Here is a 27,951-nt window from a genome sequence, read left to right on the forward strand (position 1 = left end):
TAGGATATATTATTTTTATTTTTATACATTTAATGCCGAGAAAACAGCCATTTTGATAAGACTCGTCTTGCCCATGGTGCACATGACATTCAGAGCCAGAGGGAACCTGTCACAGTCCACAGCTTCATTATTTCCAACCTGCAGGGACACATCCTAGAAACGGATCCAGTACATGGCACTGCGGATACGGTTGTAATCCAAGAGCTGTTCAATGGGACCTGAGTGAACAGAACAGGAGTTAGTCATTGGAGATGTAGTTAAAGTTCCTGTGCAGTTTCCCATGGTCTTAAAGCAGATGGTGGCAGAGCAGACTGTGCTCACAATCCAGGGCAGCTATGCACAAACCCAGGCAACTACAGCTCAAACCTGCATCAGGAAAACCAGCAGATACCACCTCCTGACAGAGAAATTGTTACTTGTTTCCTCAGAGTAAGTTGTCTTCTCACACTGCTCTGCAATGCTCAGTACAGCTCCACATACAGGTATGAAATACAGGGAGCCACCAAGTCACAGAGATTTTGGCTAGTTCATTCCAACTTCCTGTTCAAAAACTATCTCCTTTTTCCAAGCTTTGAAGGCCAGAGGAAACAGCTGCATGGAGGAGGGGAATCCACAACATACAGGAAGGAGGCAGCAGAGCGGAGCTGAGCTGCTCAGGCAGGTTTTCCGAGAGGAATTTGTCCTTGGCCAGACAGACATGCCAGAGCAGCACAAGAGAATCAGGTCCCTTCACTTCCCTTACATAAACCACCATGACCTCAGGGTAAGGACACCTGGCAGATGCTGCTGGGCCCACACCCAGCTATGGGACTCCCAATCTTAGTCATGGCTCCACAGCAAGTAGAGAGGTGGGATGACAGCCAGCAGCTCACTGCTACTGTGTCTCCATCACCTGCAGGTTTGATCTCCTGGTAAATATGCCTTGGCACATCTGATGCGCAGAGGCAGGAGGATACCAGCAAAGAACCAGAGTGGTTAGGAGGCCAGAACAGACACATGAAAACTGCCTGCAGCTCACTTCCACTCAGCTCTTGACCCCTTCCTGTTTTTTGAGCTACCATGTACCAATTGCCACGTACTACTTACCAACTGCTGCAATTGCCGGGCATTTGTCATAAATGTATTTACTGCAGACCTCTCTCACCATTCTTGCATCAACGGCCTAATAAATACCAAAAAAAGCAATTAATGACCCTTCTAGCAGACATGCACTTCTCAAAGATGGAAGTTACTGTTGCCATTACTTATCAACATCATTAAACAGACAGTCAGACCCTTGGGGGCCATCTGCACCAACTGTCCAGCTCCTGTCTGCGAGGATGGCTCATGTTCTACATGGTGCATTCTTCTGAGGGTACAGAAAACATGGCAGTCCACAATCTGAAGCGTTCCAAAGGATAGACTGGCTGCAGAATTACACAAACTAGATGCTGGCCACCTCTAGGGAAACTGTTAAAAGAATTTCAAGTTGTGCTGCTTAACGCAGGCATATGACCTCTTTCTGGGATGGACTGAATCCAGCCACAGGGACACAGGATACACCTAGTCCATGCCAGAGATTCAGACATATTTATATCAGTGTCAGTGAGCTAACCACCTGGACTCCAGGCAGCTTGACTAAGGGATAAGTAAGCCTCATGTTACTGCAGCAAACTAAGGCCAGAAAACGCTGACACCAACCATGCTCAGGTACCCCAACCAAAACAAATGGATACCTACAGCAATCCTGGCATCCCACTCCTCCAGAGGGATACGGCGTCCATAGTTTAAGAGATGGCTTCCAATATTCTCACACACTGGTGTAGTACCTAGATGTTGAAGGTATCGCATGGTCAGCATAGCAGAAAGCCTTCCAGAATTGCACAGCCTGATCATCAGTCAAAGCAGATAGAAGAAACTCTAGCCGTTAAACTGGCTTCTAATGAAGTACCAGTCGTAGTTACCACTCTAAGCAGCTCCAGCAGGAGTTAAGCAATACAAAGATTGCTTCGCCGGGTCTCCAAAGTGCTACAGCCAAGGCGGACCAGTTTGAGGGTCTCAATTCTAACTTCACCAGGCAGCACGTTATTCACTCTCAGCAACAGAAAAACTAGAAGTTTACAGTCAGAGCTAGCCTGGAGCACAGCAGGCTGGGGTCTGCTGCTTTGACAACATGACAGGAAGAACACAGAGCAGGGGAAAGAAAGTTTTGCCCAGTGCCTGCCAGCAGTACTGCAATGTCTAGCAGAGCTCCTGCTCCCCAGGAGAGACGTAAGTGGTAACCCTCTGAAAGCTGCACAGTGGGCAATCCATAAACCAGAACATACCATCCAGTTGAGCCACCATGGCATTTCGGAGATAGTTCTTGGCTCTCTTCACCTCTGACTCTGTGGTACTAGTGCACAGACGCATCCTGGAAAGGAGATGGAAAGACCACTGAAGTTCTTAAAGACATTTGTCTGCTCAGACAGAAAGTGAATTCCTCCCTTTCGCAACCCTCTGCAGAAATAAGCTATTATCAACATCACTTATCTTGCAGGCTTGAGATTCATTCTTGATCACACAGAGCAGCTAAGAACTGGGGAGCACTGAACAGCAGGAGGTAAGAGCTCAAGCTTACAGGTGGGGGATATCAGCCAGCAGGTTACACACTGAGTTACACTCACAAAGGTCTAAGCAGCCCTGGTGCTGGCTCTAGCTTGCCCATCAGGCACAACGGCAAGAGGTTTGCAGTACGCTATCACAAGAGAAGGCAGGCATGTCAGCTATTCCCACACATGGCAAGCTGCTATGGAAACTGATGCTGAAAGAACAAGACAGTTCCACAGAGTCTGTTTGGACTCCAGCTGCTAAATCCCTTCCTCCCCTGCCAACTGCAACGTCTCTGGGGCAAGGACTAACTCCATCTGCTCCACACACAGCACAGCTCAGCTCTGAATCTCAGAGGTAGCTTCAAACCATTACTGGGGTATACATATATACAGTAAGACGGACAGATAGAAGGCCCCAAACACAGGCATGACTCCAGCAGTGGGGCATTTATCAGCCACAACACAACAGTCTGAAAGGCAGGAACTCTGCCTGCTTTTCTCAGGCTTAACAAGACAATGGAGATACGTCTCTTGGGCACCTGGGAAAGCCTTGTCTCTAAGGAATGGTCTCACTTGTATATAAAAAACCAAAGCCTCAGTGCTAATACTGAGAAGCATGAATGAAAGACCTGAAGAGCCCCAAGGGATTAAAATAGCTCCTTAAAAGCCACATCCTAAGACATTTACAGAAACCACTTATAAGATCACTTAACCAGAATGCGAGTTAACAAGAAGTTCATAAAGAGACACAGCTCTCTGAAGACCTCGTACACTCCCGCCGACCAGCTCAGTCTCCCACAAGAGGGTCAGATCTTAAACTGCTGCCGAAGTTGTACTTACCACTCCCCCTGAGCACAGTACAGCATATCATCTACGGACAGAGGATCGGAAACAAAATGGAAACCGAAGAGGCCAGTATCAGAGTAAGAGGTGTTGAACGTCTGGAAACTGTGGCAGAGATTATGCTCCACAGCAAGTGTAGCCAGCCTGCTGGACTGATTCTGTAAATAAGGAGATACCATCAGCCATTTCAGTCTTGCAGCTTCCTCACAGCTCAAATTCTTTCCAATTGAGCTGTTTTCACAAAGACCACAGACAAGACAGAGCGGAACGCTTCGCTGAAGGAGAGCTTAATTTAGACCCTTCATGTGGTCAACAGATGAGATTCACTGCTGGAAAAGCCACAGACAATGGCCTAAGAGCCCATCCAGCAAAACCATTTCCTTTCCCAGCCACAGATGAGGAGCTGGTATGCATACCACCATAGCAGTGGGAGAAAATGGGAAGTGCAAGGTCTCCCATTAGCAAGGGTTAGCACAGTTACGCAGGCCAGACAGATTCCAGACAAGAATGGATGCAATACTGGGGTTTTAAACAAGTTCCACTTGCTTTGCAGTTGTAAGGCAAGCTTGCATCATGAGACTACAGACTACCCTGTCCTGCTTCCATCACCACCCCCACCGAGTGGTTATTTTGTGAGGGTAGGAATAAGCTCTTGATAATTCATCAGCTAAACCTCTTCCAAACTTAGCAGAGAAGGCTCAGTTCATCTCCCAGCATCACCTCTCAAGAACTGTCTGGATTAGCCTCGATTACACTTCTATCCTACTTTCCAGACTCCTAACCACTTCATAGTTGGAAGCTAACCACAACAGCCTCCCATAAAGCACATTCACCCAGGGTCTTGTATTAGGTTTGCATGGCAAGGTTTTGGTAGCAGGGGAGCTACAGCGTTGGCTTCTGTGAGAAGCTGCTAGAAGCTTCCCCCATGTCCAATAGAGCCAGTGCCAGCTGGCTCCAAGATGGACCCACCACTGGCCAAGGCCGAGTCCATCAGCAACAAAGGTAGCGCCTCTGTGATAACATGTTTAAGAAGGGGGGAAAAAAACCCAACCTGCGCAGCAGCAACTGCAGCTGGAGAGAGGAGTGAGAATATGTGAGAGAAACAACTCTGCAGACACCAAGGTCAATGAAGAAGGAGGGGGAGGAGGTGCTCCAGGCACCGGAGCAGAGATTCCCAGGCAGCCCATGGTGAAGACCATGGTGAGGCAGGCTGTCCCCCTGCAGCCCATGGAGGTCCACAGTGGAGCAGATATCCACCTGCAGCCCGTGGAGGACCCCACGCCAGAGCAGGTGGATGCCTGAAGGAGGCTGTGACCCCATGGGAAGCCTGTGCTGGAGCAATTTGCTGGCAGGACTTGTGACCCTGTGGAAGGGACCCACACTGGAGCAGGCCATGAGGAACTGTAGCCTGTGGGAAGGACTCATGTTGGAGAAGTTCATAGAGGACTGTCTCCTGTGGGAGGGACCCCACGAGGGAGCAGGGGAAGAGTGTGAGGAGTCCTCCCACTGCAGAGGAAGGAGCAGCAGAGACAACGTGTGATGATCTGACTGCAACTCCCATTCCCTGTCCCCCTGTGCTGCTGGGGTGGGGAGGAAGTAGAGAAAATCAGGAGTAAAGCCAAGCCCGAGAATAAGGGAGGGGTGGAGGGAAGGTGTTCTAAGATTTGGTTTTATTTCTCATTATCCTACTCTGATTTGATTGGTAATAAATGAAACTAATATCCCCAAGTTGAGTCTGTTTTGCCCATGATGGTAATTGGTGAGTGATCTCTCCCTGTCCTTATCTCAACCCATGAGCCTTTCATTATATTTTCTCTCTCCTGTCCCGCTGAGGAGGGGGAGTGATAGAGCAGCTTTGGTGGGCACCTGGCATCCAACCAGGGTCAATCCACCACAGATCTCCATAACACTTCATATTAAAAGGCTCCAGGCTCTCCCTATCACACTCACAAGCCTCTTACCTTACCACCTCCAAAAGTGCGGTCATAGCGTCCAATGATAGCATTAGCCACATTGAGGACAACGTTGTCTGGATCAGCCCATCCTGGCCCCTCCACAGCAAGAGCAATATGGGCAACAGGCAGAGCATCATCTCTGGCACGGATCTAGAAAATCATCAAGGAGCGGGGAAGAACTGCATGAACGCTGTGGCTTTGTCTGCAGCCTGTTGCAATGCCAGGCTGACAAACTGGGGGACTTGATACTATCCCAGTGAAATGAAATAGTCTCAGGCACTACTGAGCACAAACCAGCTGCTCCAATATGAGTTTTGCAGCACATGATGTGAGCAACAGTCTCACATTCCTAACAGATTTGGGTCCTATCTAAAACCCAAGACATTGTGGCAATAAGCCCCAAGAACAGAACATGGGGGCACTACCAAGATGCTGCATCATCAGCTTCTCCGAGATATACAAACAGATTTTTCCTCTCAGAAGCAGCTATAATTGGTTTCACATTAATTCAACAGTTTGGCAACAGCTGCTTGTTTTGTTTGGGACGAAAACAACTTTACCTCACTCCCTGTGAAGCGACAGCGCGGGAGCATCGGCACAGCATCCTCTTTGTATGTAAAAGGCACTCCACTGAAGTGTTGCCTAGCTGCATCTACCAGCTCTTTGTGGGAAATACCTGGCAATAGAAGAGAGAAAGATTTGCAGTCTTAAACAGCTTAATTTAACAAAATCATCTGATTTTACATTAGAGGTGTGTGACAGGGGTTTGATCACCAGCTTGAAAACACCCAGGCTTCCCAGAATGACAAGGATCTAGAACTTACCTCCAGCAGCTGCCAGGACCATACGAGGTGCCTTGAAGTGAGCATCAACATATGAAGCTAGATCTGCTCGAGTCAGATGCCTAGAAAGAACAAAGAGACCCAGTGTATCAGCATCTCCGAGTTGGAGGGCTGACACGTTTAGGAGAAGCAAGTTCACAATGCAGAGACAGCAGTGATGTTGTTGATTCTCTTAGTTACAGGGTAATAATAATTTTTAGAAGCAAGACTGTACTGTCTGCATTCTCCCTGTGTTCTAATGCCAGAACACAGAGAACGGAAACCAGTGGCCAAGAAGGAGAGTTAAGGACAGACTTCAATACAGACTAGAGAGTACTGACCTTGGGCACTGAGCTACCAGTACCCCAACAGGTGTGTATGCTGAAGGCCACTGCTTTAACAAGCACCCGTAGCTCTTAATTTATCTAACAGTGTCAAACTGACAAGTATGGGAGGAGGTTCAACCTGGCCCTACCAACCTCATGTCTTGCATGAGGGGGATTCTAAAGAATGTGTGCAGCATTACACTTTCACCAGCCCCAACGGGAAAAACACAGTCAAGACACAACAAGAAGCCCAGGGGCACAGATCACTTCTGTGTACAGACTGGTTTCCTCATGCAGTCACCACTACTGAGAAGCAGCAGTCATGCACCCCAAGGACTGAACCCACGGGCTGTGTGCCGCATCCAGCCTATTGCTCACTTGATGTTCTCTGTGGTCCCCTCAACAGTGCGGGCCAGAGCAGTCCCCTGGAAAGCAGTGGCATGAAGGTAGTCAAAGGTAACATCCGTCAAGTTGCTGTCGATTTCTTTCAGCTCCTGAAGGATGACACCACGTTCCTTCTCGATCTGAGACTCTTCCAGTGCACAGTTCTGCACAATGTCGGCAAGAAGCTCCACAACTGCAACACATTTCCTATGTTAGCAATCCTGCTGCCTGACTGCTACCCAGTGCTGCTGAAAGGAGAAAAGACACACAGGCAGCAGGGGCACTGCAAGAGGAGTGAGCAACAAACCACGCTGGGGAGGGGATGCAACCTAGAGATGAGTACTACCTATTCCCACAGCATCAAGGAGGGACAAACAACACTGTTCTAGCATGAAGTCTCCAAGTCAGCTTGCCAAGCATGACTGCCAGCAGAAAGCAGGCAAAAACTGCAGAAGGTGAAGCATGTCAGAAGCAAGGTACTGTTGCAGATACACATCAAATCCTTACAGAGATTGTGACCTCTACAGCGTAGGCCCACATCTACAGTAGGGCCCATAGCTCTGACTCAAATCACCGGCTCTGGACTAAACCGACCTGAAGAGGAGTCTGCACATGGTACAAGAGCACAAGCAACACCTGCAAGAGCTGCGCTGAGGACTCCTGACACAGTAGCTGTCACTGACCTCAGTTTCTCAGCTCCATAAAACAACCACAGACTACTGAACACCCCCTCTCCCTCCTGGCAATATAGTGCAGCCTGACATAACAAGAGCTTTGCAAAACTGGTTTTATGAACACATGAACTTGCAGCCTTGATGCACCATGTCATGGCAGCACTCTCTTCAACTACCTCCAATTTATGGCTCAGCTATGACTTCATTCCCTGATCTGTTGTTAGAAAGGATGCTGGTAGGAGAGAAACACAAGGACAAGTGCTTGCTTAACCTCCAAATCAGACTTTGCCCGCTGGCCATCCCACCTTTAGGCATGTCCTTGGACAAGGCTTTTATGTAATAGGCAGTCTGCTCACGCGAGGTGTACCCGTTCAGGTGAGCACCCATACTCTCCACCTCCTTTTCAAAGGCAGCACCAGGACGCTTCTTTGTGCCCTAAAAAAACCCAGATAAACAATTATGAAGTGAACAGATTTCCCTCTCGGGCAGAACTAAAGGAAGGAAAAGAACATTAAAAACCTAAAATGGTAAAACCTGTCACATGATTCATAAAAGCCAAGAGCAAGTGCAGAAAGAAAGAGATTTAAAACATGGCTTATTTACCTAGCTAAAGGATGGCTGAGGTGTACTTTGAAAGACCAATAAAAACCCAGCAGGGAAGACCTACGCTAAGAGACAACAGTGAAGATCACATTCATGGAAATAAACCAAGAACAAGCCTAAATCAAAAATAAGCAGGTTTCCAGCTATCCAGCCAGCAATATTTGGAAGCCAGAATGGGAGCAGAAACCTACTTCTAATACAGAGCTCATCTCTTAAGGAGCAAGCCAGATGCTGCAGTTGCCTATGATGGCACAGGCTGGACTCGAGTCAGCAAGTCCCAAGCTTAGATGCCTTCTGCCCTAGAGCTGTTCAGCAGACACTTACATTATTAGAAAAGTAAGAGCTGTAGTCTCTAAACTCTGCTGGTCCACTAAGAAAACCAAAGAAAAATAGATGGCTACAGGAAACACTGTTTTGAGCTCTGCCTGCTAACCTGAAGAAATATGGTTCATAACGTAGTCCTGCATGTGCACTACACAAGGGCTGGGACAGTCAGTGATTGAAACCACAGCATCACAGACTCAGTCTTGCTTGTTACTTACAACTTTTTTTCCTTTAAGAGGGGAAATACCAACTAGTAAATAAGAGTTGCCTTAATTCATGCATGCTTGCAGGTTGCCGCGTATTCAACCAAAGAGCACCATATAGGCTAGGTACTTTTTAAAGTTTATTTTTATACGAAGTGCAAAGTCTCTGGGACTCAGATGACCCAATTTACGCTCTCTTTTAACGACTACAGTCTCCGAAGCAAGAGCGCAATATATTAAGTGGAATACTTAGAACAGCTCTCCATGTAGTCCTGTGCCAGACGTAGCACAACTCCTTACCTTAAAGGCCAGATGTTCCAGGAAGTAACCAGCCCCACTGTTCTTCTCATTTTCATGGCGGCTCCCCACCCCGATCCACACACCCACCTAACGGCAAAAGCACCATATTAGAATGACAATACACATATTAGAAAAGAAAACAAAGAGCATGTTCAAGCCTCGTGCCACAAATATAACAGCACAAGCAAGAAGTTTGCTCCACAGACATTGCACTAGTAGCATCAAAATAAGAACAAGCACCAGGAACTGTTTCCTGTACACATTTTGGCTTTTTTCCTAGCAGCTTCACAGAAGCCTTTGCTAGTTTTGCCAGATATATAACTACTACTGATCACTTATTGCTTACACAAAAACTGTAAGGCTGAGAAAACTTGTAGAGCGTGAAAGCTTGACTACAGACTTATACAAAGCCAGGCTAGGCCTTCTAGTGCTACATTAATCCCACCAGTTAACAAACAGAAGTGGTGGGGTCTCTGTCAAAAGCTTCAGTTCAAATAGGGGTTTGTCACTTTTAGCAGACCAGCTACAGAGTAGGCAAGGCTACCTTTCAAGTAAGCCCTTAACCTATCTTAAGCTTACCGTACACGTTGGCTGATTGGACTCCTCCGAAGCTACTCGGAGACCATTGTCTAGAGTGGTGACTTGGGTCTCAGGGATATTATGGAGTGTCTGGGCATAGGTGGCAGCACCTCGGTTCCTTGTCAACAAAGCTGCCTAAAAAAAATAAAGGCTATGATCACCACTAACCAGCAACTCCCCTCTGCAGGGCAGACCTCCAGAATGCAGACCGCTGGGCACACAGCTGGCCGAAGCTAGGCCAGACAAGCTCTTTCACGTTTACATTGAAGAGCTCCCGCTACACACCGTTCGTTAACCGGAGAACCAGAAACCCTCCGCAGCGTCAGAGGTTTCGAGCTGGTCGAAAACCCCAGGGAAGAGTCCCACGAACCGGTCAAAACCCCGTACCGGGGCGGAGGAGGAGGGCGAACAGCAGGCCCCCAGCAAGCCCCGCAAGCAGGGGGGCTTCCGTGGCGACCGCCGCCCGCCCCGCACCGGCCGCCGCGTCCCCGTGACCTTCCCGGCCGACCGGCAGGCTAGGCCCGGCAGCCCCACCGCACCGCTCCCCTTACCGGCCTCCCCCCGGCCCACCTCGCCACTTCCCCGCCGCCGGCCGCGGTGAACTCACGGAGGGGCGAGGGCCCCACAGCAAGGCCCGCCCGGCCGCGCACCCCGCCCGGCACACAGAGGAAGCCGCCATCTTGTCCCTGCCGCCGCCGACCGAGCGGGCTGCAGCGCGCCTGCGCCGGAAGGAGGGGGCCTTGTGGGCGGGGAGGCGCACGCGCACGAGGCCGAGCGGCCGCCGGCGCGTCAGCGATACGCATGCGCACGAGGAGGAGGCGGTCCGCGCCGGCGGAGAGGGGCGCATGCGCAAAGTCGTGCGGGCGGGGGGAGGCGCCCCCCGGTGGCGGCTGGAACCGCGGGGCTGCCCGGGGGATGGGGGGTCCCCGCCCGCACCGCTCCCTCGGCCGCAGCCCCGCGGGCCCGGAGCGGGTCGCGGCGGGGGAAAAGTGGCAGAAAAAGGCCGGGGGGGTGGCGGGCCAAGCCTGCCCGCAGGGAGGGCCAGGCCCGGGCCTGGGCCCAACGGGCCAGTGCCCACCAGTGCCAGGGTGCAGCCAGGCGGCGCTGCCTGCGGTCACCTTTATTGAGGAAAGTGCATTAAAACGAAGCCTGAGAAGTGGTACACGGTTTTATCTGTGACGCCAACCCGCTGCCGGGAGCGGGCCCCCCTTTGACCGAGTCCTGGGGCCCCTCTGCCACCCCCCAAACCAGAGCCCGGCCTGGTGGGACAGGCCCGTGCCGGCGCCGAGCGGGGCAGCCAAGCGGGCACGTTGGCGTGACAGCCTGCGGCAGCTCCGTCGCAGGGGAGCTCACGGCCGCGGCAGGGCCCCAGCTCTCGGAGTCCGGAGGGGCTGGTGGGGGTACGAGGCCTCCGGGCCCCGGGGTGGGTGAGTTGGTGCCATCAGGGTGGCAAAGTCCTCCTCGCCCACCCGGCTCCTCGGGGAGACGTCTTCCTCTTGCGGGACTACATCCTGGTGCTGAGGTCCACCTAAGGGGGACAGACGGGAGGGTTGGCTTGGCTGCCTCCCTCCCATCACAGTCACAGGGACGGCGAGGCTGGGTGCTTACCAAGGTCTGGCACTGCTCCCCACTGATGTGGAGCACAGCGTCGTGCACCGAGGGGAAGAAGCAGTGCTTGGTGATGGCCGAGCTGAAGAAGTTGCCCCGCTCCAGCTGGGCGAGGACGGGCCCTGTGTGGAGGGAGAAACATCCGAAGCTGTAGCACCTGGCTGAGCCCACCATCCCCCACCCGGAGCAGCCTCCCTCCCCCTGTGCTGCAGGGGTCACTGGGGCCATCACCAGGGATCCAGCTGCCCCGCTGGGGGCTGCAGGGCTCAGTCTGGGCCCATGGGACAACCTGCAGCACCTGCCCCCTGGGGAAACCCTGGGAATGGGGACACCATGGAGGGAGCTGTGTCCCGAAGGGGTGGGTATGCCTAGCAGGGGCTGATGGCTCTGCAGAGCCTTCTCACCCGGGCAGCCAGCAATGAAGACGTCCGCTTCTATCTCATGGAAATCTCTGAAGATCTGCAAAAGGGAGAAAACATTTTGCCTGGGAAGAAGGACAGGCTGCAGCCATCGGGCTACCCTGCAGGGTCTTGGGGACGCCCACAGCAAAGCTGCCGGCCTGCCTGCTCCCCCAGCCCCTTACATTCTTCAGGATCTTGATGGAGACGGTGTCCACGAAGCTGACGGGGCTGAAGTCCAAGATGATGGCGTGGAAGCTGGGCTGGGGCAGCCCCAGGGTGCGCAAGGTGGGCTTGGGGGGTGTGCTGCCCTCCGCCCCGCTCAGCTCGATCACTGCCACGCCTGGACCATTCTCTCCATCCTCTGTGTCCTGGGGGAGGGAAGGAGACCCGGCCTCACTGCACGGGGGCTGGCGGTACCCCTGGCTGGGCAGTGTCCCCTGTTGGGCTCGCCCTGCCCTATCACACAGTGGGGCTTGGTGAGGCTCTTGGGCTGCATTAGGGCACAGGCAGTGGATGTCCTCGGGAGAGGTGACTTGCTCGCACCTTCACCTACTTTGGGCTCTTTCCAGATGCGCCGGGATGCAACCCTCTCCCCAGTGACCCTCTCCAGAGCTGGGCTCATTAGCTGGCACCAGGTCAGCCTTTGTACTCGCTCTTAGTTCTGATAAACTGGCCACACAGCTAATGACTCACTGGCTCCACTACCTAATCATTAACGGCCTGGCTTTCCCTGCCCACCCTGGGTGTGACGCCATGGCCCGGCCCCAGTGCCTCTTCTCACCCAGTGGCCCCAGACTGAACCGGGAGCCCCACGGGCCACCAAGCCCAGCAAATGCATGGGTGGGAGGGCCAGGGCCAGGCAGGGAGGCGGTGCAGGGTGGCACCAGAGGGGTCCCCCGTGGCAGGGAAGCACCTTTTTTCTCTTTGCTTTCTCCTTCTCCGCTTTCTTCTGCTGTTTCTTCAGCTTCTTGAGGGCCTTCTTCTTCTTCTCGATCAGGCGGTCCACGTTGATGCCACTCTGCAAAACAATGCAGCCCCGTGTCCCCAGGTGCCCCAGGTGTTGGCAGGCTGGGGACACCAGGGGGCTGGCAGCTCTCCTACCTTTTTCTTCAGGGCCTCAGCATACAGCTCCACATTGGCAAAATAGAGAGTGGAGGAGGAGCGAAAGATCTTCACGCCAGGGACCTCCTGTGCCTGGGGGCAGATGGGGAGGGTGCTACCCCAGGAATGGAGGCCCCTGCTCCTCTTCCCTCCCTCCCCCAAAATGCCCCCCCGCTCCTTTCCCCAGCGAACAGCCCCTGGGGGTGCTTTGAACTGCCCCCCCATTGCAGATGGCTCTTCTCCCACCCCCCTGGTGCTGTTACCATCTGGTATTCAGCCACATCCCTGTAGACATCGGTGTTGGAGATGCGCCCCAGGATGGAGTAGCGGGGGCTGCAGGGAGCAGAGCAAGGGGCTGAGGTCACCACGGGCTTCTCCTGTCCTCGGGACGCAGCACTGGCCCCAGCCCCAGGGTACTCACAGCTGGGTGCGGAAGATGACGGTGAGCAGCCCAAAGGCCACTGAGGCCCCCAGGCCGATGTCCAAGTTCAGCATGAGGGTGGCCACAAAGGTCACAATCCAGACCATCTAGAAGGGAGACGTGGTTAGCTGCAGCACGACCTCTCTGCCAGCACCTGCAAGCCTCGGGGAGGGTGGAGAAATCCTCTCCAGGGACAAGAGCAAAGCCCCAGGGCTGGGCAGCACCTTACCAGGTCCACCTGGTTGGACTTCCAGAGCGTGCGGATGTCACTGAACTGCTTGAACATACCCTTGAGGTTGATGATGATGATGGCAGCCAAGATGGCCTAGGAGAGAAGTCCCTGCACCTATGAGGATGCTGAGGGCAGGTCTGGGGCACGGCCCTTGGCTGTTCCCCTGCCACACCACGTTGCCATGGGATGGGCACAGGGGTGGGATGTGGCACAGAGGCTATGGGACCAGATGTACCTTGGGCAGGTCCCGGAAGAGCTCTCCGATCTTCAGGATGGTCACCAGGATGACCAGGGATGAGATGACACCAGCTACCTGAGGGGAAAGAAAGTGGGAGGTGAGAGGTGAACCTCCCACTGTTTGCTGTGTTCCTTGCCCCGGGTCCAGCCCCACGGAGGGAGGCAGCATTGCCCAGACCCACCTGGCTGTTACCCCCTGTGCTCTCCTGCACCAGGCTCCGCGACATGGAGCAGCTGATGGCAAAACACTGGAAGAAGCCCCCCAGGAAGTTGCAGAGGCCCAGCGCGATCAGCTCCTGCGGGGACAGAGCAGCGGTGTGGGAGCCCATGCCTGCCCCAGCTGCAAGAAGTACAAGCTTGGTTTTCACCCAGGGAAGGGGCCCTGCGCGTCAGAGCATCACCTGGTTGCTGTCCACTTTGTAGCCATGCTTCAGGGCAAAGATCTTACCCAGGGAGATGCAGATGGCGTAGCCCACCACAGCAATGGCGAAGGCATTGCCCACAACCTGCCCAAAGTAGCTGACGTTAGGGACCACAGGCGGCTTCAACCTACAGCCAAGACAGGGAGATGGGGCTCAAAAGGGGGGTCCCGCGGGCAGTGCGGTGCCCCAGCACAGCCACCCTCACCGCCCAGCCTTGCTCACCCGCTGGGGATGTGGCCCACCACAGAGATGCCAAATTTGGCGTTGAGGTTGACGCCATAGGAGATGCCAGTGGAGACGATGATCTGGGGGAGGATGGCTGGAGTGAGGGAGGGCCTTCCTGCACAGGGACCATGGTGGAGGAGGAGGAGGAGGAGGAGGGGACCCATGCCCTGGAGCTGCACTCGCCAAGGCACTCCATCCCACCCTTCTCCACCCTGGAGGGGACAGGGCCACCCGTGGCTGGGGTGGCCAGCTGGGGAGGCCATGAGGAGCTGGGGCAGCTCTGGGTACCGTGATAAGCTCGATGGGGATAGGCATGGGCAGCTTGGAGGCGAACTGGTGGTTGAACTCTTTCACGGCGAAGATGGCCACCATGGCAATGATGGCTGTCACCAGAGTGCCCACGTTGGTCTGTGGCAGCTTCTGGCAAATCTCAATGAAGGTCTAGAGGACACAGGAGGAGGGAAAGGGCTCAGGAAAGCAGATTCCTCCCTGGCAGGTTTTGGGGGGCCTCCATGTGCCCCACAGGTGAGCGCCTGGGGAGTCCTGGGCAGCAGTGAGCCCCCACTCACCATGAACAGTGAGAGCGGCCCTGAGTGCTCACCCAGGGAGACCCCAAAGACGTTCTTGAGCTGGGAGACGAGGACATGCACGGAGGCAGCAGTGGTGTAGCCACGCACCAGCGGGTCCGAGAGGTAGGTCACCACGAAGCCAAACTGCAGCAGGCCCAGGGCCACCTGGAAGGAGAGGCAGCAGAAGTGACCCACAGCTTGTGGCCCTGGGGCACCATGGCCCCCCGTTCCCTGCGAGGCTAGGCTGGGGCCCCCTTACCTGGAATATGCCTGTCAGGACAGTGATGGTGGCCACCAGCTCCACCCTGGCAGCATCCCGCCGTGCCTCATTGACTGTCATGTTGCTGCCATTGACGGACTCCATGAAGTTCTCACTGGGCACCAGGGAGTCCGTCACGCTCCCGATCATGACGGAGATGACAGCAAAGGGACCTGGGGACAGGCAGGGTGTGGGCAGGGAGCTCAAGGTCAGCACCAGGACCTCTCTGAGGTCCACAGGCACCTATCCCCTTGGGCTGGGCTCAAAGCACACCCACTGTGCTTTGGCTCTGGTTTGGCCAACCACCTTCTTGGTGGGGCAAAATAAAGGCAAGAAAGGTCCCCTCCAGTGGTTGATGTGGTAATGCTGTGCTGTGGAGGAGGGCTCACCCCTCTCATAGTCGCTCCCTCCCCACCATCCCTGTGGGAGCACATGGTCCCTCAGCTCACCCATGGAGTTGTGCCTGGATGTCCCAAAGAAGAAGTAGAGGAAGACGGGGTAGAAGGAGGAGTAGAGACCAGTGACGGGTGGCAGCCCGGCCAGCAGTGCGTAGGCAAGTCCTGGACATGGCAGAGCAGGGAGACATGTCATGGATGGCCGAGCCCTGGCCCCCCCAACCTGCAGGGAGCCCCCGGCAACCTGGGCATGGCATCACTCACCCTGGGGCAGGTGCATGATGCCCACGCTGAAGCCTGAGACAATATCCCCCAGGAGCCAGTCCTTGACTGGGTAGCGGGGAATCCAGCGCAGGAAGGGCAGGAACCGGAAAAGCAGGGACTTGGCAGTGGAGACCGAGCATCTGGTGGGGAAGGAGCAGGAGCTGGGGCTGAGCTCAAGTGCAGGGGCTTGGAGGCATAAGTGGGAGTGGATGGAGCTCCGTGGGAAGCAATGGGTCCTGTGGGACACCCAGCTCCATCCACTGGAACCAGGTGTCCCTCCAGGCAGGAGGATAGAGTGGGAATGTGGATGTTTGGGCTTGGGGGACCAGTCCCTGGGTCTACACCGTGTCTACCGCAGGGGCTGGGACAGCCAGAGCCAGGCTCCCCGTGGCAGTGGGGCTGGGGTACACGGTGCCTGGTGGGGTCCAGGCACAACCCCCTGGCCAGTGCGGTCCTACCTGGTCTTGTGGAGACAGCTGCGCAGTGAGGGCTTGGTGGGAGGTTTCCGCTGTGCCAGCTCCTCCAGGTCGGCCTCGCTCAGCACCTCATGAGGCGCTCGGTGGCTCAGTGCCATCTCCACTGCCATGCCCATCTGGCCCTCCTGCGTGCCAGCCTACCGCGGGGACACGACGGACAGCTCAGCCACATCCCCATGGCTGGGGGCACTTGGCACCCTACTCACCCCGCAGCCCCTCCTGCAGCACTGCTCGCCCCGCGGAGCCATCCCATCCCGGCCAGGTGTGCAGGATCGGCCCCTGAGGCCAGGGGTGAGCCGAGTTTTGGGAGTCCTGAAGCAGTGGCAGCAGCTCACAACAGAGAGTGGCAGGCAGCCAGCATGTGGGCAGGGAGGGAGCCGAGGCCTCGGCAATCAGCGCTGCCTGCTCCTGCCCTGCGCCAGCCCCATCTGCCCCGCTGGGGTGCACAGGTGGGGGCTGCCAGCAGAGCTGCCCCAGGTGGGGTCCCCCTCTGCCTGCCCACACAGGACCCACCTCGGTGCTAACCACCCTTCTCCTCCACGTACCGCAGCGCAGCCAGGGCAGTGGGCCAGCACAGCCGCCGAGCAAAGCCCCAGCCACCCCACAACCCTGTCTGCAGACTTTGTCCCTTTACACATGAGGGGAGTAGGAATGTCAACCTCCAGCGAGTGTCACGGGCTCACCATCTCTCCGCCACCGCCCTCCCCAGCCCCTGCACTGCGGAGCAAGGGTGAGCCCGTGGGCATGGAGGAGCAGGGCTGAGATCTTTCCCTTCGCAGGGCTGGGACGGTGGGACCAAGGCTTCTCTACAGATCCGCAGCCTGGCCTTGCTTGGGGCTCGAGCCGAGAGCTGCCACCGTCCTGCCGGGCTCACCCAGCTGGTGGCCCTGGCTGGTCCCGAGGTGCTCGCTTGCAACCAGACCTGTGAGCCACTCGCAGGGTGCCCGGGGCTGTGCCAGCCCGAGTCCCCACATTTCCCCCAGCCCTCCTACCTGCTGTGCCCAAGTTGATCAGGTGTCACCAGCCAGGTGCACGCTCTGCTCCCTCCTATTTATTAATACCAACCCGTGATCTTTGAAACACTGCTCCCTGACTCCTGCCCTCCCTCCTGCCCTGCTGAGGAGCTGCCTGCTTCCCAGCCCCACTGCTGCATGGCACCCGCCACGCTCCCCCCGGTGCCCTGTTGTGCTGGATTCCCTGGCTGTGGCAGGCCCAGGGCTGCCACCGCTGTCCCCAGGGCCATCCCATCCTGTGGACTGTCCTGGCGAGTCTCAGCTCCTGGCCCGCAACAGTGTCCAGGGTACCGCCATGGCCCAGCACCCATGCTGCGTAGAGGGCAGGGTTCTTGCCACCGGGCACGTCCTGGTGCCAACCCCCTGCCAAGAGCTGCCAGGTGCTCACCTCCCCCGGGGGCACTGTTTGGGGGATGCTCTGGGCCCCGCCATCACCTTCCTGTGCCCCCAGGGCTCCCATGGGTGTCCCCTCCCCACTCCATGTCCTGGAGCAGGAGCTGTGCCTGGGGCAAGGAGAGTTACTCACAGCCTCCAGCTGTGGCATCTGGGGTATTTTCCACGGCCTCCGGCCCCTGCTTACCTGCTGGAAACGGGTGTGCTGTGCCCTGTGGAATGCCCCGCTCTCCCACAGCATGCGCAGACCCAGCCGTTATCTTATTCCAAAGGTCCCCAGCGGGCACCAGAGTTGCGCTGAACCCATCACGCCTTCCTGGGCTCCACCACGACCTGCGATTGCCATTGGTTTCAGAGCATTTCTGAGTCAGGCTTGGCCCAGGCCTATGGGGACATGGCAGTGGAAATCCAGGCACCCGTGGGCTGGGCTGGCTGGTGCCAGGGTGTGGGGTGAAGCTAGTGGAGAGGGCAGGGCAGGTTCCAGGGAATCCCGGGTGCCCTGGGTGGTGGGATGGGGCTGGTGAGTGAGCGGCGTGAGTGGTGACGACCACGCTCTGTGGGGTCGGAGCGACTCGTTCCCATCCCTGCTGGCTGGGTGGGGGGAAACCCATGGCCACTCCGGCTCTCCCCGTGGTTGGCATAAACTGGGTCCCACAGCAGCTACACCCAGATTCCTCGGCTGCCTTTCAGCAGTGGGGCTGAGCCTGCTCCCCTCAGCCTCTCCCGCATCCCTGACCCCCCGCTGTCCCACCCTCATGCCCATCAGTCCCACCGTGGCTGGGTAGCGGCTCGCCGATGCTGACACAGGCTCCTGCCCGTGCCTGCTGCCTCGGCATCGCGTGCCCGCTCACCTGGCACGGAAGCAGAGGCCATCACAGGGCTCCTGCTTGGTAGCAACTGATAGCGCCGGGTGCCATTTACTGCCTCCTTATCGCCACTCCCTGTCCCCACTCTGTGCCACTGCTTCCTGCACCCCAGCCTCCAGCCCCTGCACCCCGCACTCGCTGCTCTGCCTGTGGCCCCCTCTTGGCTTCCCCAGCCCCCCAGCCCGCTCTCCCTGGTCCCTCGCCCCCAGGCCAGCCTCGGGAAGGGCTGGAAGACAGGACCACAGCTCCTGGCATTGCCAACGCGACTCCCCGGGGGCTGCCGTGAGTCCGGCCTCCCCGGTGCTCGGGGGCTGCCCTGGGCTGGGTTAGGCTCAGGCCAGCGCTAAGGACAGAGCCCGTGACGGACGGAGGGAAGATGACTGATGGCGACCCTTGCTCAAGGTGCCGTGGATCAATACTGCCCTTTGGTCACCTGCTCTTTCCTCTCCAACAGCAAGAAAGGGAGGGACGGAGGGCCCAAGGATCACGCTCGGCCTCTCCTCGCACTTCCCTCTCCTTGCCCGCAGCCCGGATCGGCCCTGCTGAGATCATGCTGCCTTCGGACAGTGGATTTCTCCCCTTGGCCTCACCCAGGCTGCTGGCCAGGGGTGCCAGCTGCTGCCAGGCGTGGGTCCTGTGGCTAACCACAGCCACCGCAGTGCTGCAGACCTGCCAGCCAGGACCGGGGCCACTGGGCACCACTGCAGCCAAACCCATCTCTGGGTGAACAGGCTTGGACAGAGCCAAGTTCAAGCAACTGGCAGCACCTGAAGTCCCTGTGACCTGGTCACCTTGCCCCGGGCCACAGCAACTCCCCTTCAGCCCAGGAGCTGGCTGTAAGCTCCTGCCCAAGCCCCCTCCCAGCATTGCCTCAAGCCCAGGCCCTGTGCCCATAGCCCCAGCCATGGATCCTGAGCATAGGGAGAGACGGCAGAGAAGCCAGGACCATTTTATAGACTTTTATTTCCAAATCTGGCGCTTCCATGATACACTTTTACACAGCCAGGGAGGGGGCACGGGCATCTCCCCGCTCCCTGCCCACAGAATTGGGAGATGGAGAGAGGAAAAAACCAAAACAACCAAACCCCCCAAAGAAACAAACCCAACCTAAACCCAAGGAGGATGCTCCCCAGAGCCCAGGCCACAGCACTACAATCGGGGACCAAGCTACAGACTGACTCCTGCTTCTTGACCAGCCCAGCTCTGTGGCAACAGCCACCGGCTCCGCTGCTCTCTTCTTTTTGGCACTTGTCACTTGCTCTCCGTTTGGCACCAGCACAAAGAGCCCCCGTGCCCAACTTAGCAGAAACATGGGCCCTACAGCGCAGCAGGGACAGAAACCCAGGACTCCGGTGCCACTGCTGTGCAGCCGGAGAAAAACATGTAAATGAGCTTGTTCCCGAAGGCAAAGACGGCAGGCTTTCCCTCTGTCCACTGGTCCCGAACAGCATGTAAACATGTCAGCAGGCCCTTCCCTCCCCATCCCCGGGAGAAGGGCGGCAGCGAGCCTGCCTCGTCAGGGCTGTGACAGGGGCAGGCAGCCCCTGCCAGGCCCATGGCACCCCCATCACCCAGCCCTTCTGTTCCCTCCACACTCTCCCCGCTGACTCGGGGACGTAGCCGAGAGGCCTTGGCCTCCCTGGGGGCCTGGAGGACAGTGGCACAAGTCCTCTCCTGTAAACATGTCAGGCTGGGCTGCAGTAAGATGCTACGGCAGCATGGTAGTAAGGCAGTAAGGAGCGTGCTGTCACGCAGCCCCAAGAGCACCACAGGGGCAGCCGAGCAGAGGCACCACACTCGGCAGGTGAGAAGGAGAGTGCCAGCCCCCAGACCCGAATGCCCCTGACCCGAGGCTGGGGTAGGCACAGAGGAGTGTCATCTCACAGCAGGGCCAGTGGAAGCCCGGGGCCAGGCCCCCAGCCAAGCAGAGAAACCATCAGGGTGGCCTGAATTTCCAGAGAGGAAAAAGTGCTGTTTATCTCCATCTCCCAAAATCCAGGCCACTCTGAGCTGGGTTCCTCTGCCAGCCAGAGAGCACAGGGATGTGTGCATATGTATGCAGAGCCCACAGGGAACCAGCTGGATACAACTTTTGTGGGCAATGCTGGACCCCAAGACTGGAGCCACATTGCGTTCCTGCAGATGCTAATCCTCCGCTGGGTGAGCGTCGGCTCTGGGAACAGCCTAGCCTGCTGCTGAGCAGGGCTAGGGTCATCCAGCTCCTTGCCTGGACCCACAAACCAACAGAGGTTTGCTCTGTAACACGCAGGTTAAAGAGCGTAACATACAGTGGGTAAAAACATAGTGCTCATTTGCTGAGCAGAGGAAACCAGCACTTGTAGGAGTGGTACCATCCTGGTACAGGACAGGACTGACCAGCAAAGTTTGTTTCCTCCCCCAGCGGATCCCTAGTGCTGAATTTCCTGCCCCACTCACTTGTGGTCTCGCTGGCACACAGCCTCAGCTCACGGACAAGGGGCAGCTCCAAGCGGGGTCCCACAGGAGGGCAGAGGGGGGCCTGGCTGCAGCGCCAGCACAGCTGCAGGGGGCTGAGGGACGCCAGGCAGGAGGACGGCACCGAGACACGTGTGGAGCTGCATGGTGGGAGGGCAAGGGGCAGCGGGACCAGCTGTCCCACAATGGGGATGGGACAAAGTGGTGCTGGCAAAGCCATAAGGGCTGCCTGGCACTGTCTCTCCAGTCCGCTGGGGTTATGGTCCCTGGTACCCCCAGCGAAGCTGGCAAAGGGCTGTTGGTGAAACAAATGCTCCAGGTCCTGGGAACAGACCATCCGTAAAAATAACCATAGAAATTTCTCTTCTCTCTGATTACAAAGATACAAAAAGGTAGAAAACCTTCCCCTGCTGCCACATCCTGGGCTCTCTTTCCATCCCCCTGCCCACCCTCCGCGCACACACACGCACACCCAGCAGACAAACAGCTCTCAGAGGAAGAGCTCAGCCCTGGGGGGGTCAGAGACGCCACCCTCGCCCAAGCAGGCTCCTGCTCTACCTGTCACACCGGGCAGGCAATGGGGACCACGGCGGCAGATGAGACCCTGGAGGCTCCCAGCAGTGGGTGGTGTGGGCTGCTGGCCCCTCAGCCCAGAGGACATGGGTAGGCAGGGTCGGTTTTGGGCCTCTGACCATCATCAGTTCTGGCCCCTGCCCCCTGGGGACACCAAACCTCAGCTGGCAGCACCTGGCTAGGCGAAAGGCCCTGCTTCTTCTGTCTCTCTTGTGGACAGCTTCGGCCCCTCAGGAATGGCCCTCGTTTCTCGTTATTCTTCTCGGAGGAAAGAAAAACAGCATTAAGCCATGGCATCTCCCCTGGGCTCCAGCTGCATCCCCAAGCTATGCCAGATGGGGACAGCGCAGGAACCCACTCCTGTGTCAGGGCAGGAACAATTGTCTCCAAGTCCCTGAGTTCAGGAAGAGGAAAGGAGAGATGGGATGGGATGGGATGGGAGCAGTGCCAGCAGGGAGCAGACCTGGAGGGGAAGAAATGACAGACTGGGACAGGGGCCCTGGGGAGATAGGTGGCTTGGGCAGGCAGGGCTCCTGTAGGACTTGGGCCTCCTCTTCCTCTCCAGCCAGCCTGGCCCTCGCACACATCCGCTCGTTGGGACTTACAGGTGGCACTAAGCAAGGGGACCAGCCCTGAGGTCGGCCTGGCTGCACAAAGCATCTTCCCTGAGCCCCCACAGGCCACAAGTGAGGGCCATCACTTCTGGCAGAGCAGGCGGACTCAGATACACTGATGTTTCTGCTTGTGCTGCACTGCAAACACCCAGAGCTGTTGCACCGGCAGGTTCTCCCTGCCCAGTCACTATTCAGGACCGGGAGACACCTGCCACTCACCCCAGGGGCTCACCCTTACACAGCCCTCTCCCCCCAAACCCTTTGGGAAGAAGCAAGGCAGGTGAATGATGCATGAGACCAGCTGAACAAGGCCTGGTTGAGGAAGGGACACACTTACTCTGAGTCTGGTGACAGCTCTGAAATGCTGTGGGAGGTGGCGGAGCGAGGTGTCGAGGGGCACATTGCAGAGGGCGTCGAGGAGGTCTGCACGGCAGAGGGGGTGGCGGTGGTCTGGGGGCCTGAAGGCGTGCTGGAAGATTGCACCGAGGACAGGACGGAGGAGTTAAAAGAAGCAAGGATGGAAGAAAGGATATCTAACTGTTCAGTGGAAGGATGCCGGCTGGGAACGGTCTCCAGGTTCTCTCTAGAAGGCTGCCTCCTTGACAGCGGCTCTAGGCTTTCCCTAGACAGCTGCCTCCTAGAGAGACTCCCCAGGTTGTCCTGCGAGGGATGCCTGCTAGGCACTGTGTCCAGAGGCTCTCTGGAATTAGACCTTCTGGACAGAAAGTCCAGCTGCTCCCTTGAAGTTTGTCTAGCTGATGCTAGCTGGTCCCTTGAAGGCTGTCTTCTAGAAAGCAAATCCAATTGTTCTCGAGAAGCATCTCGACTTGGCAGGATGTCTATTCGGTCTCTGGACGCTTGCCTACTTGGCAACGTGTTTAGCCATTCTCTAGAGACCTCTCTTACTGGCCCACAGTCTAGCTGCTCTCTTGACCCAAATCTGCAGGGTAAAGTGTCAAGGTGGTCTCTGGAGCCCTGCCTCCGGGGCAGTGTGTTCCCATGATCTCTCTGACTGGGCCTAGCAGCAAGTAGATCCAAGTTTTCCCTAGATCCGTGTCTGCTCGGGGTACCTTCCAGGTGTTCAGTAGACCCATGCCTGCTGGGGATAGTGTCCAGCTCCTCCCTGGACCCATGCCGGCTGGACACAGCTTCCAAGCACTCTCCTGAGTTGTGTCTACTCAGCTGTTCCCGGGACATCTGTCTCCTCATCAGCATGTCAAGCTGCTCCCGCGACGAGTACCGGCTGGCTGGCTGTGACAGACTGCCTGCCCCAGAGTAGATCCTGCCATAGGAGGCGGCGGGGACAGCCCTGTGACCCAGCGTGGAGGTCTTGTACCACGTCAGCTCGTTGGTCATCCTGCCAACGGATGGCAGGCCTTGGAGAGTCGGAGGGTACTGGAGGCGGTTCTTCAAAATCCCTGCACCGAACAGAAAGAGAAATCAAGTCTTTGCTTAACAGTGAAAAGAGCATGAAAACGGGAGGAGATAAGCCATACCTCCCCAAGGACACGACAAGATGGATTTGATGCTGAGCCTTCAGGGCCACGTGAACCTGAGACAGGCAAGGCCACCCTTGCCCGCTTTCTCCAGGCCATTACCTTTTCTTTGCCGTTGGGTCTGGGTGAGGGAGTTCTCATCCCCGCTGGTCAAGGCCAGGTCTGGCTGATTATTGTTGGCCGCATCCTTGTTGATGTCAAATCCCAGCTTCCGCTCGGAGCCCCACTTCTGCAGGGAGCAGGGGTGAACCTCGCACTCGCCCAGAGCCGGCCAGTATGACATGAGGTCATTGCCATCCACGTCTGGCGAAAGGACAAAGCAAAACAGGCCCCAGGGAAGAGGGAGAGAATATTTCTGTGAGCAGCAATCGAAGCCATCACAAGACACAGTGTGGCCCCCACAGACCTGAGCTCACCCCTTCCCCTGCCAGAGCCCCTGGGACTTGCCTTTGGGAGTGGTGTTGGCAGGGTTAGTGAGGAGGCGTTCGCTGTGTGCTGCCCGCTTGAACTGGCGCTGGAAGCGGCCCCGCAGGCGTACATTCTCCTCACTCTCTGAGGATGGGATGGAGAGGCTGCGCTCTTCATCTAGAGACAGGTCACTGTCCGAGTCTGAGTCCTGGTCTGTAGGGACACGGTGTGTGTTGGAGAGACATTTGGAATGAAGGTGGGAGAGGCTCCCCATGGCAGGGCCAGGAAGGCAGAACCACCCCAGGGCTGACCACCCTCATGAGGACAACAGCCTGCCTTATCCCTGACTGTCTTTCCCTTGGCAGCAGCCTGTGTCTGCTCCCTTGCTTGGCATCTCACTGCAGCTCCCCGTAAGCAGCTGAAAATAGCCGTAAGATCCCATTTGCCTCCTCTTTCTCCAGGCTGAGCAAACCCACCTGCCTCAGCCTCTGCTTGCCTGTCCCACACCCCAGCCCCAGCTGCGAGGGTGGACCCTGCCGGTCTCACTCCAGTGAGTCAAAGGCCCATGCTGTACTGGGGAGCCCGGTGTCCCCAGGGACCCCGCAACTGCCTGTGCCCCTCTCTTGCCTCCTCCATTTCTAGCTCCTTGGAGGTACTGGCTATGCCCTTTGCCATCTGTCCGGGAGGAGGCTGTGCTAAGCGACACAGTTGCTACCTCTCCCTCCTATCCACAGCGCGTTTCGAAGTCACAACTGAACACGGGGTGAAGGATGTAACCGTACATCCAGCCAGAGCCTCTACTGGGAAGAATTTCCTTAAGCCAAGAGTTAATTCGGGATGCGCAGGGTTCGCCCCAAACCCAGGCACAGGGCTGACTGAGCCTTACCTCCCCCAGCATCGCGGTGGAACATGGCCACATCGATGTCCGTGGGGCCAGCATGAGACAGCAGGCTGTGATCTAGGGCCGAGCCCTGACGTGCCGTCACGTTATCTCTGAAAGATAGGAGGTGTGAACAGTTAGAGCGGCAGGACAACCTGGCTCTGCCTGGGCACTCCTGGCACCCCGGAGCCCTGCGCCGCTCCCTACCTGAGGTAAGCCCGCTGGCTGGAGTGGGTGCGGGCAGAGCGCACGCTGCTCACCGATGAGATGGTGGAGGCCCCCAGGGTGATGCGGATGAGCCCGCTCTCCTCAAACAGCGCTGTGTTGTTGTAGGCGTTGGGGCCCTGGCAAGGCAGGGAGAGAGGGCATGTGCCCTGTTAAGAAGGTGCCACAGCAGCCCAGGGGATGGCCTTCCCACCTGCACCTGCCACCCCCCCGGGGAAGCAGGGACGTCCCCGTCAGCTCCTGTCCCAGGCAGGCAGCCTGTTCCCAGATCCCTGGGCTGCTCCTGCTCTCGCCCACCTGTGTGCTCCTTGTGGCCTCCTCGCTCTGCCCCTTCTTGCCAAGGCAGGCCAGCTTCCAGGCCTCCCGTACCTCCTCATTCAGCACGCAGAACAGGACAAGTACGGCCAGGCCCTGTGGGGAGAGATGCAGTGAGAAACAGGCCCTTGCTGCCAGCCGACCTGCTCGCCCGCAGCGCCAGTGCCGGGACAGTCCCTGGCTCCTCCAGAGCCCACTGTGTTGGCCCTGGTGGCCACCAGGATTGGGATGCACCAAAGAGCCCCCCAACACTGGTCGGTGCTAACCCCCATGGTGGCCATGGGTAAGGGAGAAAAGGGTGGGATGTCCTCCTGGCTGACAGTGGCCAAGCAGCAGCTGGCAGGGTCTCCCGCAGCAACACCAGCCATCGTGGTGGCAGGAGGTCCACAGGGTGCTGCCATGGGTCATATTTGGGGTGTCCGACACCTCCATTGCAGGCCGCTCTCTTGCTCTGCCCTTTGAGAGCATGGAGGCCCTTTCCCTCCAAAGATGGTCCTTGCTGCCCCTTGGATGTCACCTCTGAACCAAGCACCTTGCAGCCACCTCCTGCTCTGTGCCACCACTCACTGCGGCCACAGCAGTGAGGACTGGCAGGAGTCACCTGCTGCTGCAGTGGTGACAGCAGAAGGGATAAGGAGCCCAGTGGGACGCTGGAGGTTCAGTGCAGGACACCCGCTCTCCACAGATGGCCGTGGGGACCACAGGGATGCTCTTCTGGGCTGACCCATGCCCTCCCCTGGCAGAGGCCGGGCAGTTACCTGGAGGCTGCAGAGGACAGTGTAGAGGTAGTGGAAAGCCAGGACACTGTTGTTGACAGCCAAGAGGCCAAAAAGCCAGGTAGTGCTAATAACTAGAAGCAGAACAAAGGAGCTCCGTAACGTCATGCTGGAGAGAGAGAGAGAGACAGACAGGCACACAGACACACACCGATAGGTTAGTGCGTATTGTTAATCTATAGTCTAGTGCTCACAGACAGAGATCCAGAGGGGAAAGTGCACTCCTGCTCAGCCCTCCCTGCTGTGCCCAGCACTGTGGGCACATCCCTGCACAGCTCCCCCTGACTCCCAGGCCTTCCCTTCTGGATCACACATGGCAAACACAGGAGCCCAAATGACACAGGTGATTTGGAGCCACGGAGAGCTGAGCCAAGGTCCAGGGCTGGCCCAGGAGGGAGCAGGGAAAGGTCTCAGAAGGAGCATGTAGGAAAGGAAGGAGGTGCTGAGAGTCAACAAGGGCAGAGTGTTGAATCCAGGCAGACAAAATGGGTGGCTGTGAGGGCAGGTGGTGAAGGGGGACAGGCTGGCAGGACAGCGTGGAGATGGGGATGTAGGAACAAGAGGAAAGGACAAAGTTTAGGAAGGGTTAATGTGGCTGGCAGGTGTGGAAGAGGAGAGTGGCTGCAAGGCTGACACTGATGCACAGAGAGGCACTCTGCGATGGTGGAAGAGGGAGGATGGTCACTGAAAATGCTAAAAACCATGAGCCACAGGAGCTCTGCTGGGAGTTTGGCCACTAATACTCACAGAACCGATTTCTTCTTGGTCTCCTTTTGGCCTGGGGAACAGGACATCTTGGCCACAAGCAGGAACATGACCCCATTCATCTGAAAGCGTTGGCACTGATTAGAAGCTGTACCAAGGGCTGGTTCTGACCTGACATCCCCAGCACAGAGTGTGGGCAGACTCCAGGTCTGCCAGGTCCATGTGAACATCCCCTCCTTTCCCCTTTATGCCCGAGCCATGGCCTCCCCCAGGTTTGGCTGAAGCGAGGAGGGACAGAGAGAGGGCCTCTAACTGAGGAAGGAGAGTACAGAGAACGGGGCAGGCAGTGGGCAGCTAAGGAAGGGGCAAGTGCCCATGGTGCAGAGAAGGGAGGCAGGAGAGGGCTGTGGGTGAAACAGGACAGGGTTTTACCACAATGACGACAGTAATGGGGCCTGCAAAGCTCCAGACCAGCTTATCATGAATGGAAATCCAGCAGAAGTCAGGGTTCCCGTAGCCCTCAGGATCCAGGCCAACAGCCAGCCCTATAGGAGGAAGGGAGAGGTCAGGTCCAGGCCCAGCAGCCTTGGACTCATCCAAGCCATATCGATCCCATCCCAGCACTGAAGGCCATGAAGGGGCTCTCTCCCTGCCACAGGGGAAAGAACCAGGACTGCGAGCCCCAGCATCGGGGCCTTTATTTCGTTTTCTCCAGGCGTGCCTGACACAGCCCAGCCCAGCCAGCATTCACTGCCAGCAACAGGTCACCCAGGCATGCAGGCTTGGGAAACCAGGAGACCTTAACCACAAGCCCTGGGACAGCATAAGTCCCGTGCCCATCAAACAAGCCATGGGGAGATGCGCTGAGGAATTAATCCTCCCGAGGAGGCAAAACGACAGCCCGTGATACGTGGTCCCCGGCTGAGCACCACAGCACTGCTTGCTGCCAGCACTGCTGGCCGTGGCAGGCCCACCCTTAGCTCTCCCCACTGGGTAAGTGAGCCAGGCAACACCAGGGGATCAGGAGGCTGCTGAGAACTG

The 27,951-nt window shown here is 57.0% G+C and overlaps 3 protein-coding genes across 7 annotated transcripts in view; all 3 read right to left on the reverse strand.

The window, feature by feature from the left end:
• Positions 1-10,336, reverse strand: UQCRC1 (ubiquinol-cytochrome c reductase core protein 1). Its single transcript, XM_069812201.1, has 13 exons — positions 10,190-10,336; positions 9,583-9,717; positions 9,004-9,090; positions 7,879-8,008; positions 6,894-7,092; positions 6,193-6,272; positions 5,929-6,044; positions 5,375-5,518; positions 3,411-3,571; positions 2,307-2,392; positions 1,720-1,808; positions 1,087-1,162; positions 1-218 (listed from the first exon to the last, which is right to left on the reverse strand). Exons 1-13 carry the CDS (start codon positions 10,259-10,261, stop codon positions 154-156), a joined length of 1,440 nt encoding a protein of 479 aa, XP_069668302.1. The 5' UTR covers positions 10,262-10,336; the 3' UTR covers positions 1-153.
• Positions 10,337-10,827: 491 nt separating this feature from the next.
• Positions 10,828-16,442, reverse strand: SLC26A6 (solute carrier family 26 member 6). Its single transcript, XM_069769928.1, has 19 exons — positions 16,175-16,442; positions 15,717-15,856; positions 15,507-15,617; positions 15,058-15,230; positions 14,799-14,963; positions 14,518-14,670; positions 14,227-14,309; positions 13,984-14,131; positions 13,765-13,878; positions 13,581-13,658; positions 13,343-13,438; positions 13,114-13,220; positions 12,956-13,025; positions 12,693-12,785; positions 12,505-12,609; positions 11,774-11,959; positions 11,595-11,649; positions 11,191-11,312; positions 10,828-11,110 (listed from the first exon to the last, which is right to left on the reverse strand). The coding sequence occupies exons 1-19, from the start codon at positions 16,306-16,308 to the stop codon at positions 11,087-11,089; spliced, it is 2,157 nt and encodes a 718-aa protein (XP_069626029.1). The 5' UTR covers positions 16,309-16,442; the 3' UTR covers positions 10,828-11,086.
• Positions 16,443-19,408: 2,966 nt separating this feature from the next.
• Positions 19,409-27,951, reverse strand: part of CELSR3 (cadherin EGF LAG seven-pass G-type receptor 3) — a 34,201-nt gene continuing 25,658 nt past the window's right edge. For 2 of the 5 annotated variants that reach the window (XM_069812204.1, XM_069812202.1), the window contains 10 exons: positions 27,343-27,455; positions 26,953-27,032; positions 26,188-26,314; positions 25,412-25,525; positions 25,097-25,233; positions 24,896-25,002; positions 24,049-24,222; positions 23,704-23,904; positions 22,443-23,523; positions 19,409-21,752 (listed from right to left, as the gene is read on the reverse strand). In XM_069812204.1, the coding sequence (XP_069668305.1) occupies positions 21,722-21,752; positions 22,443-23,523; positions 23,704-23,904; positions 24,049-24,222; positions 24,896-25,002; positions 25,097-25,233; positions 25,412-25,525; positions 26,188-26,314; positions 26,953-27,032; positions 27,343-27,455 (2,165 nt within the window). In that variant the 3' untranslated portion in view covers positions 19,409-21,721. Of the gene's footprint in view, positions 21,753-22,442; positions 23,524-23,703; positions 23,905-24,048; positions 24,223-24,895; positions 25,003-25,096; positions 25,234-25,411; positions 25,526-26,187; positions 26,315-26,952; positions 27,033-27,342; positions 27,456-27,951 lie in introns of those variants that run through there. The other 3 variants (XM_069812205.1, XM_069812203.1, XR_011329690.1) reach the window with 2 other exon arrangements.

The sequence above is a fragment of the Haliaeetus albicilla genome, chromosome 24, assembly GCF_947461875.1.
Source record: "Haliaeetus albicilla chromosome 24, bHalAlb1.1, whole genome shotgun sequence".
NCBI lineage: Eukaryota > Metazoa > Chordata > Aves > Accipitriformes > Accipitridae > Haliaeetus > Haliaeetus albicilla.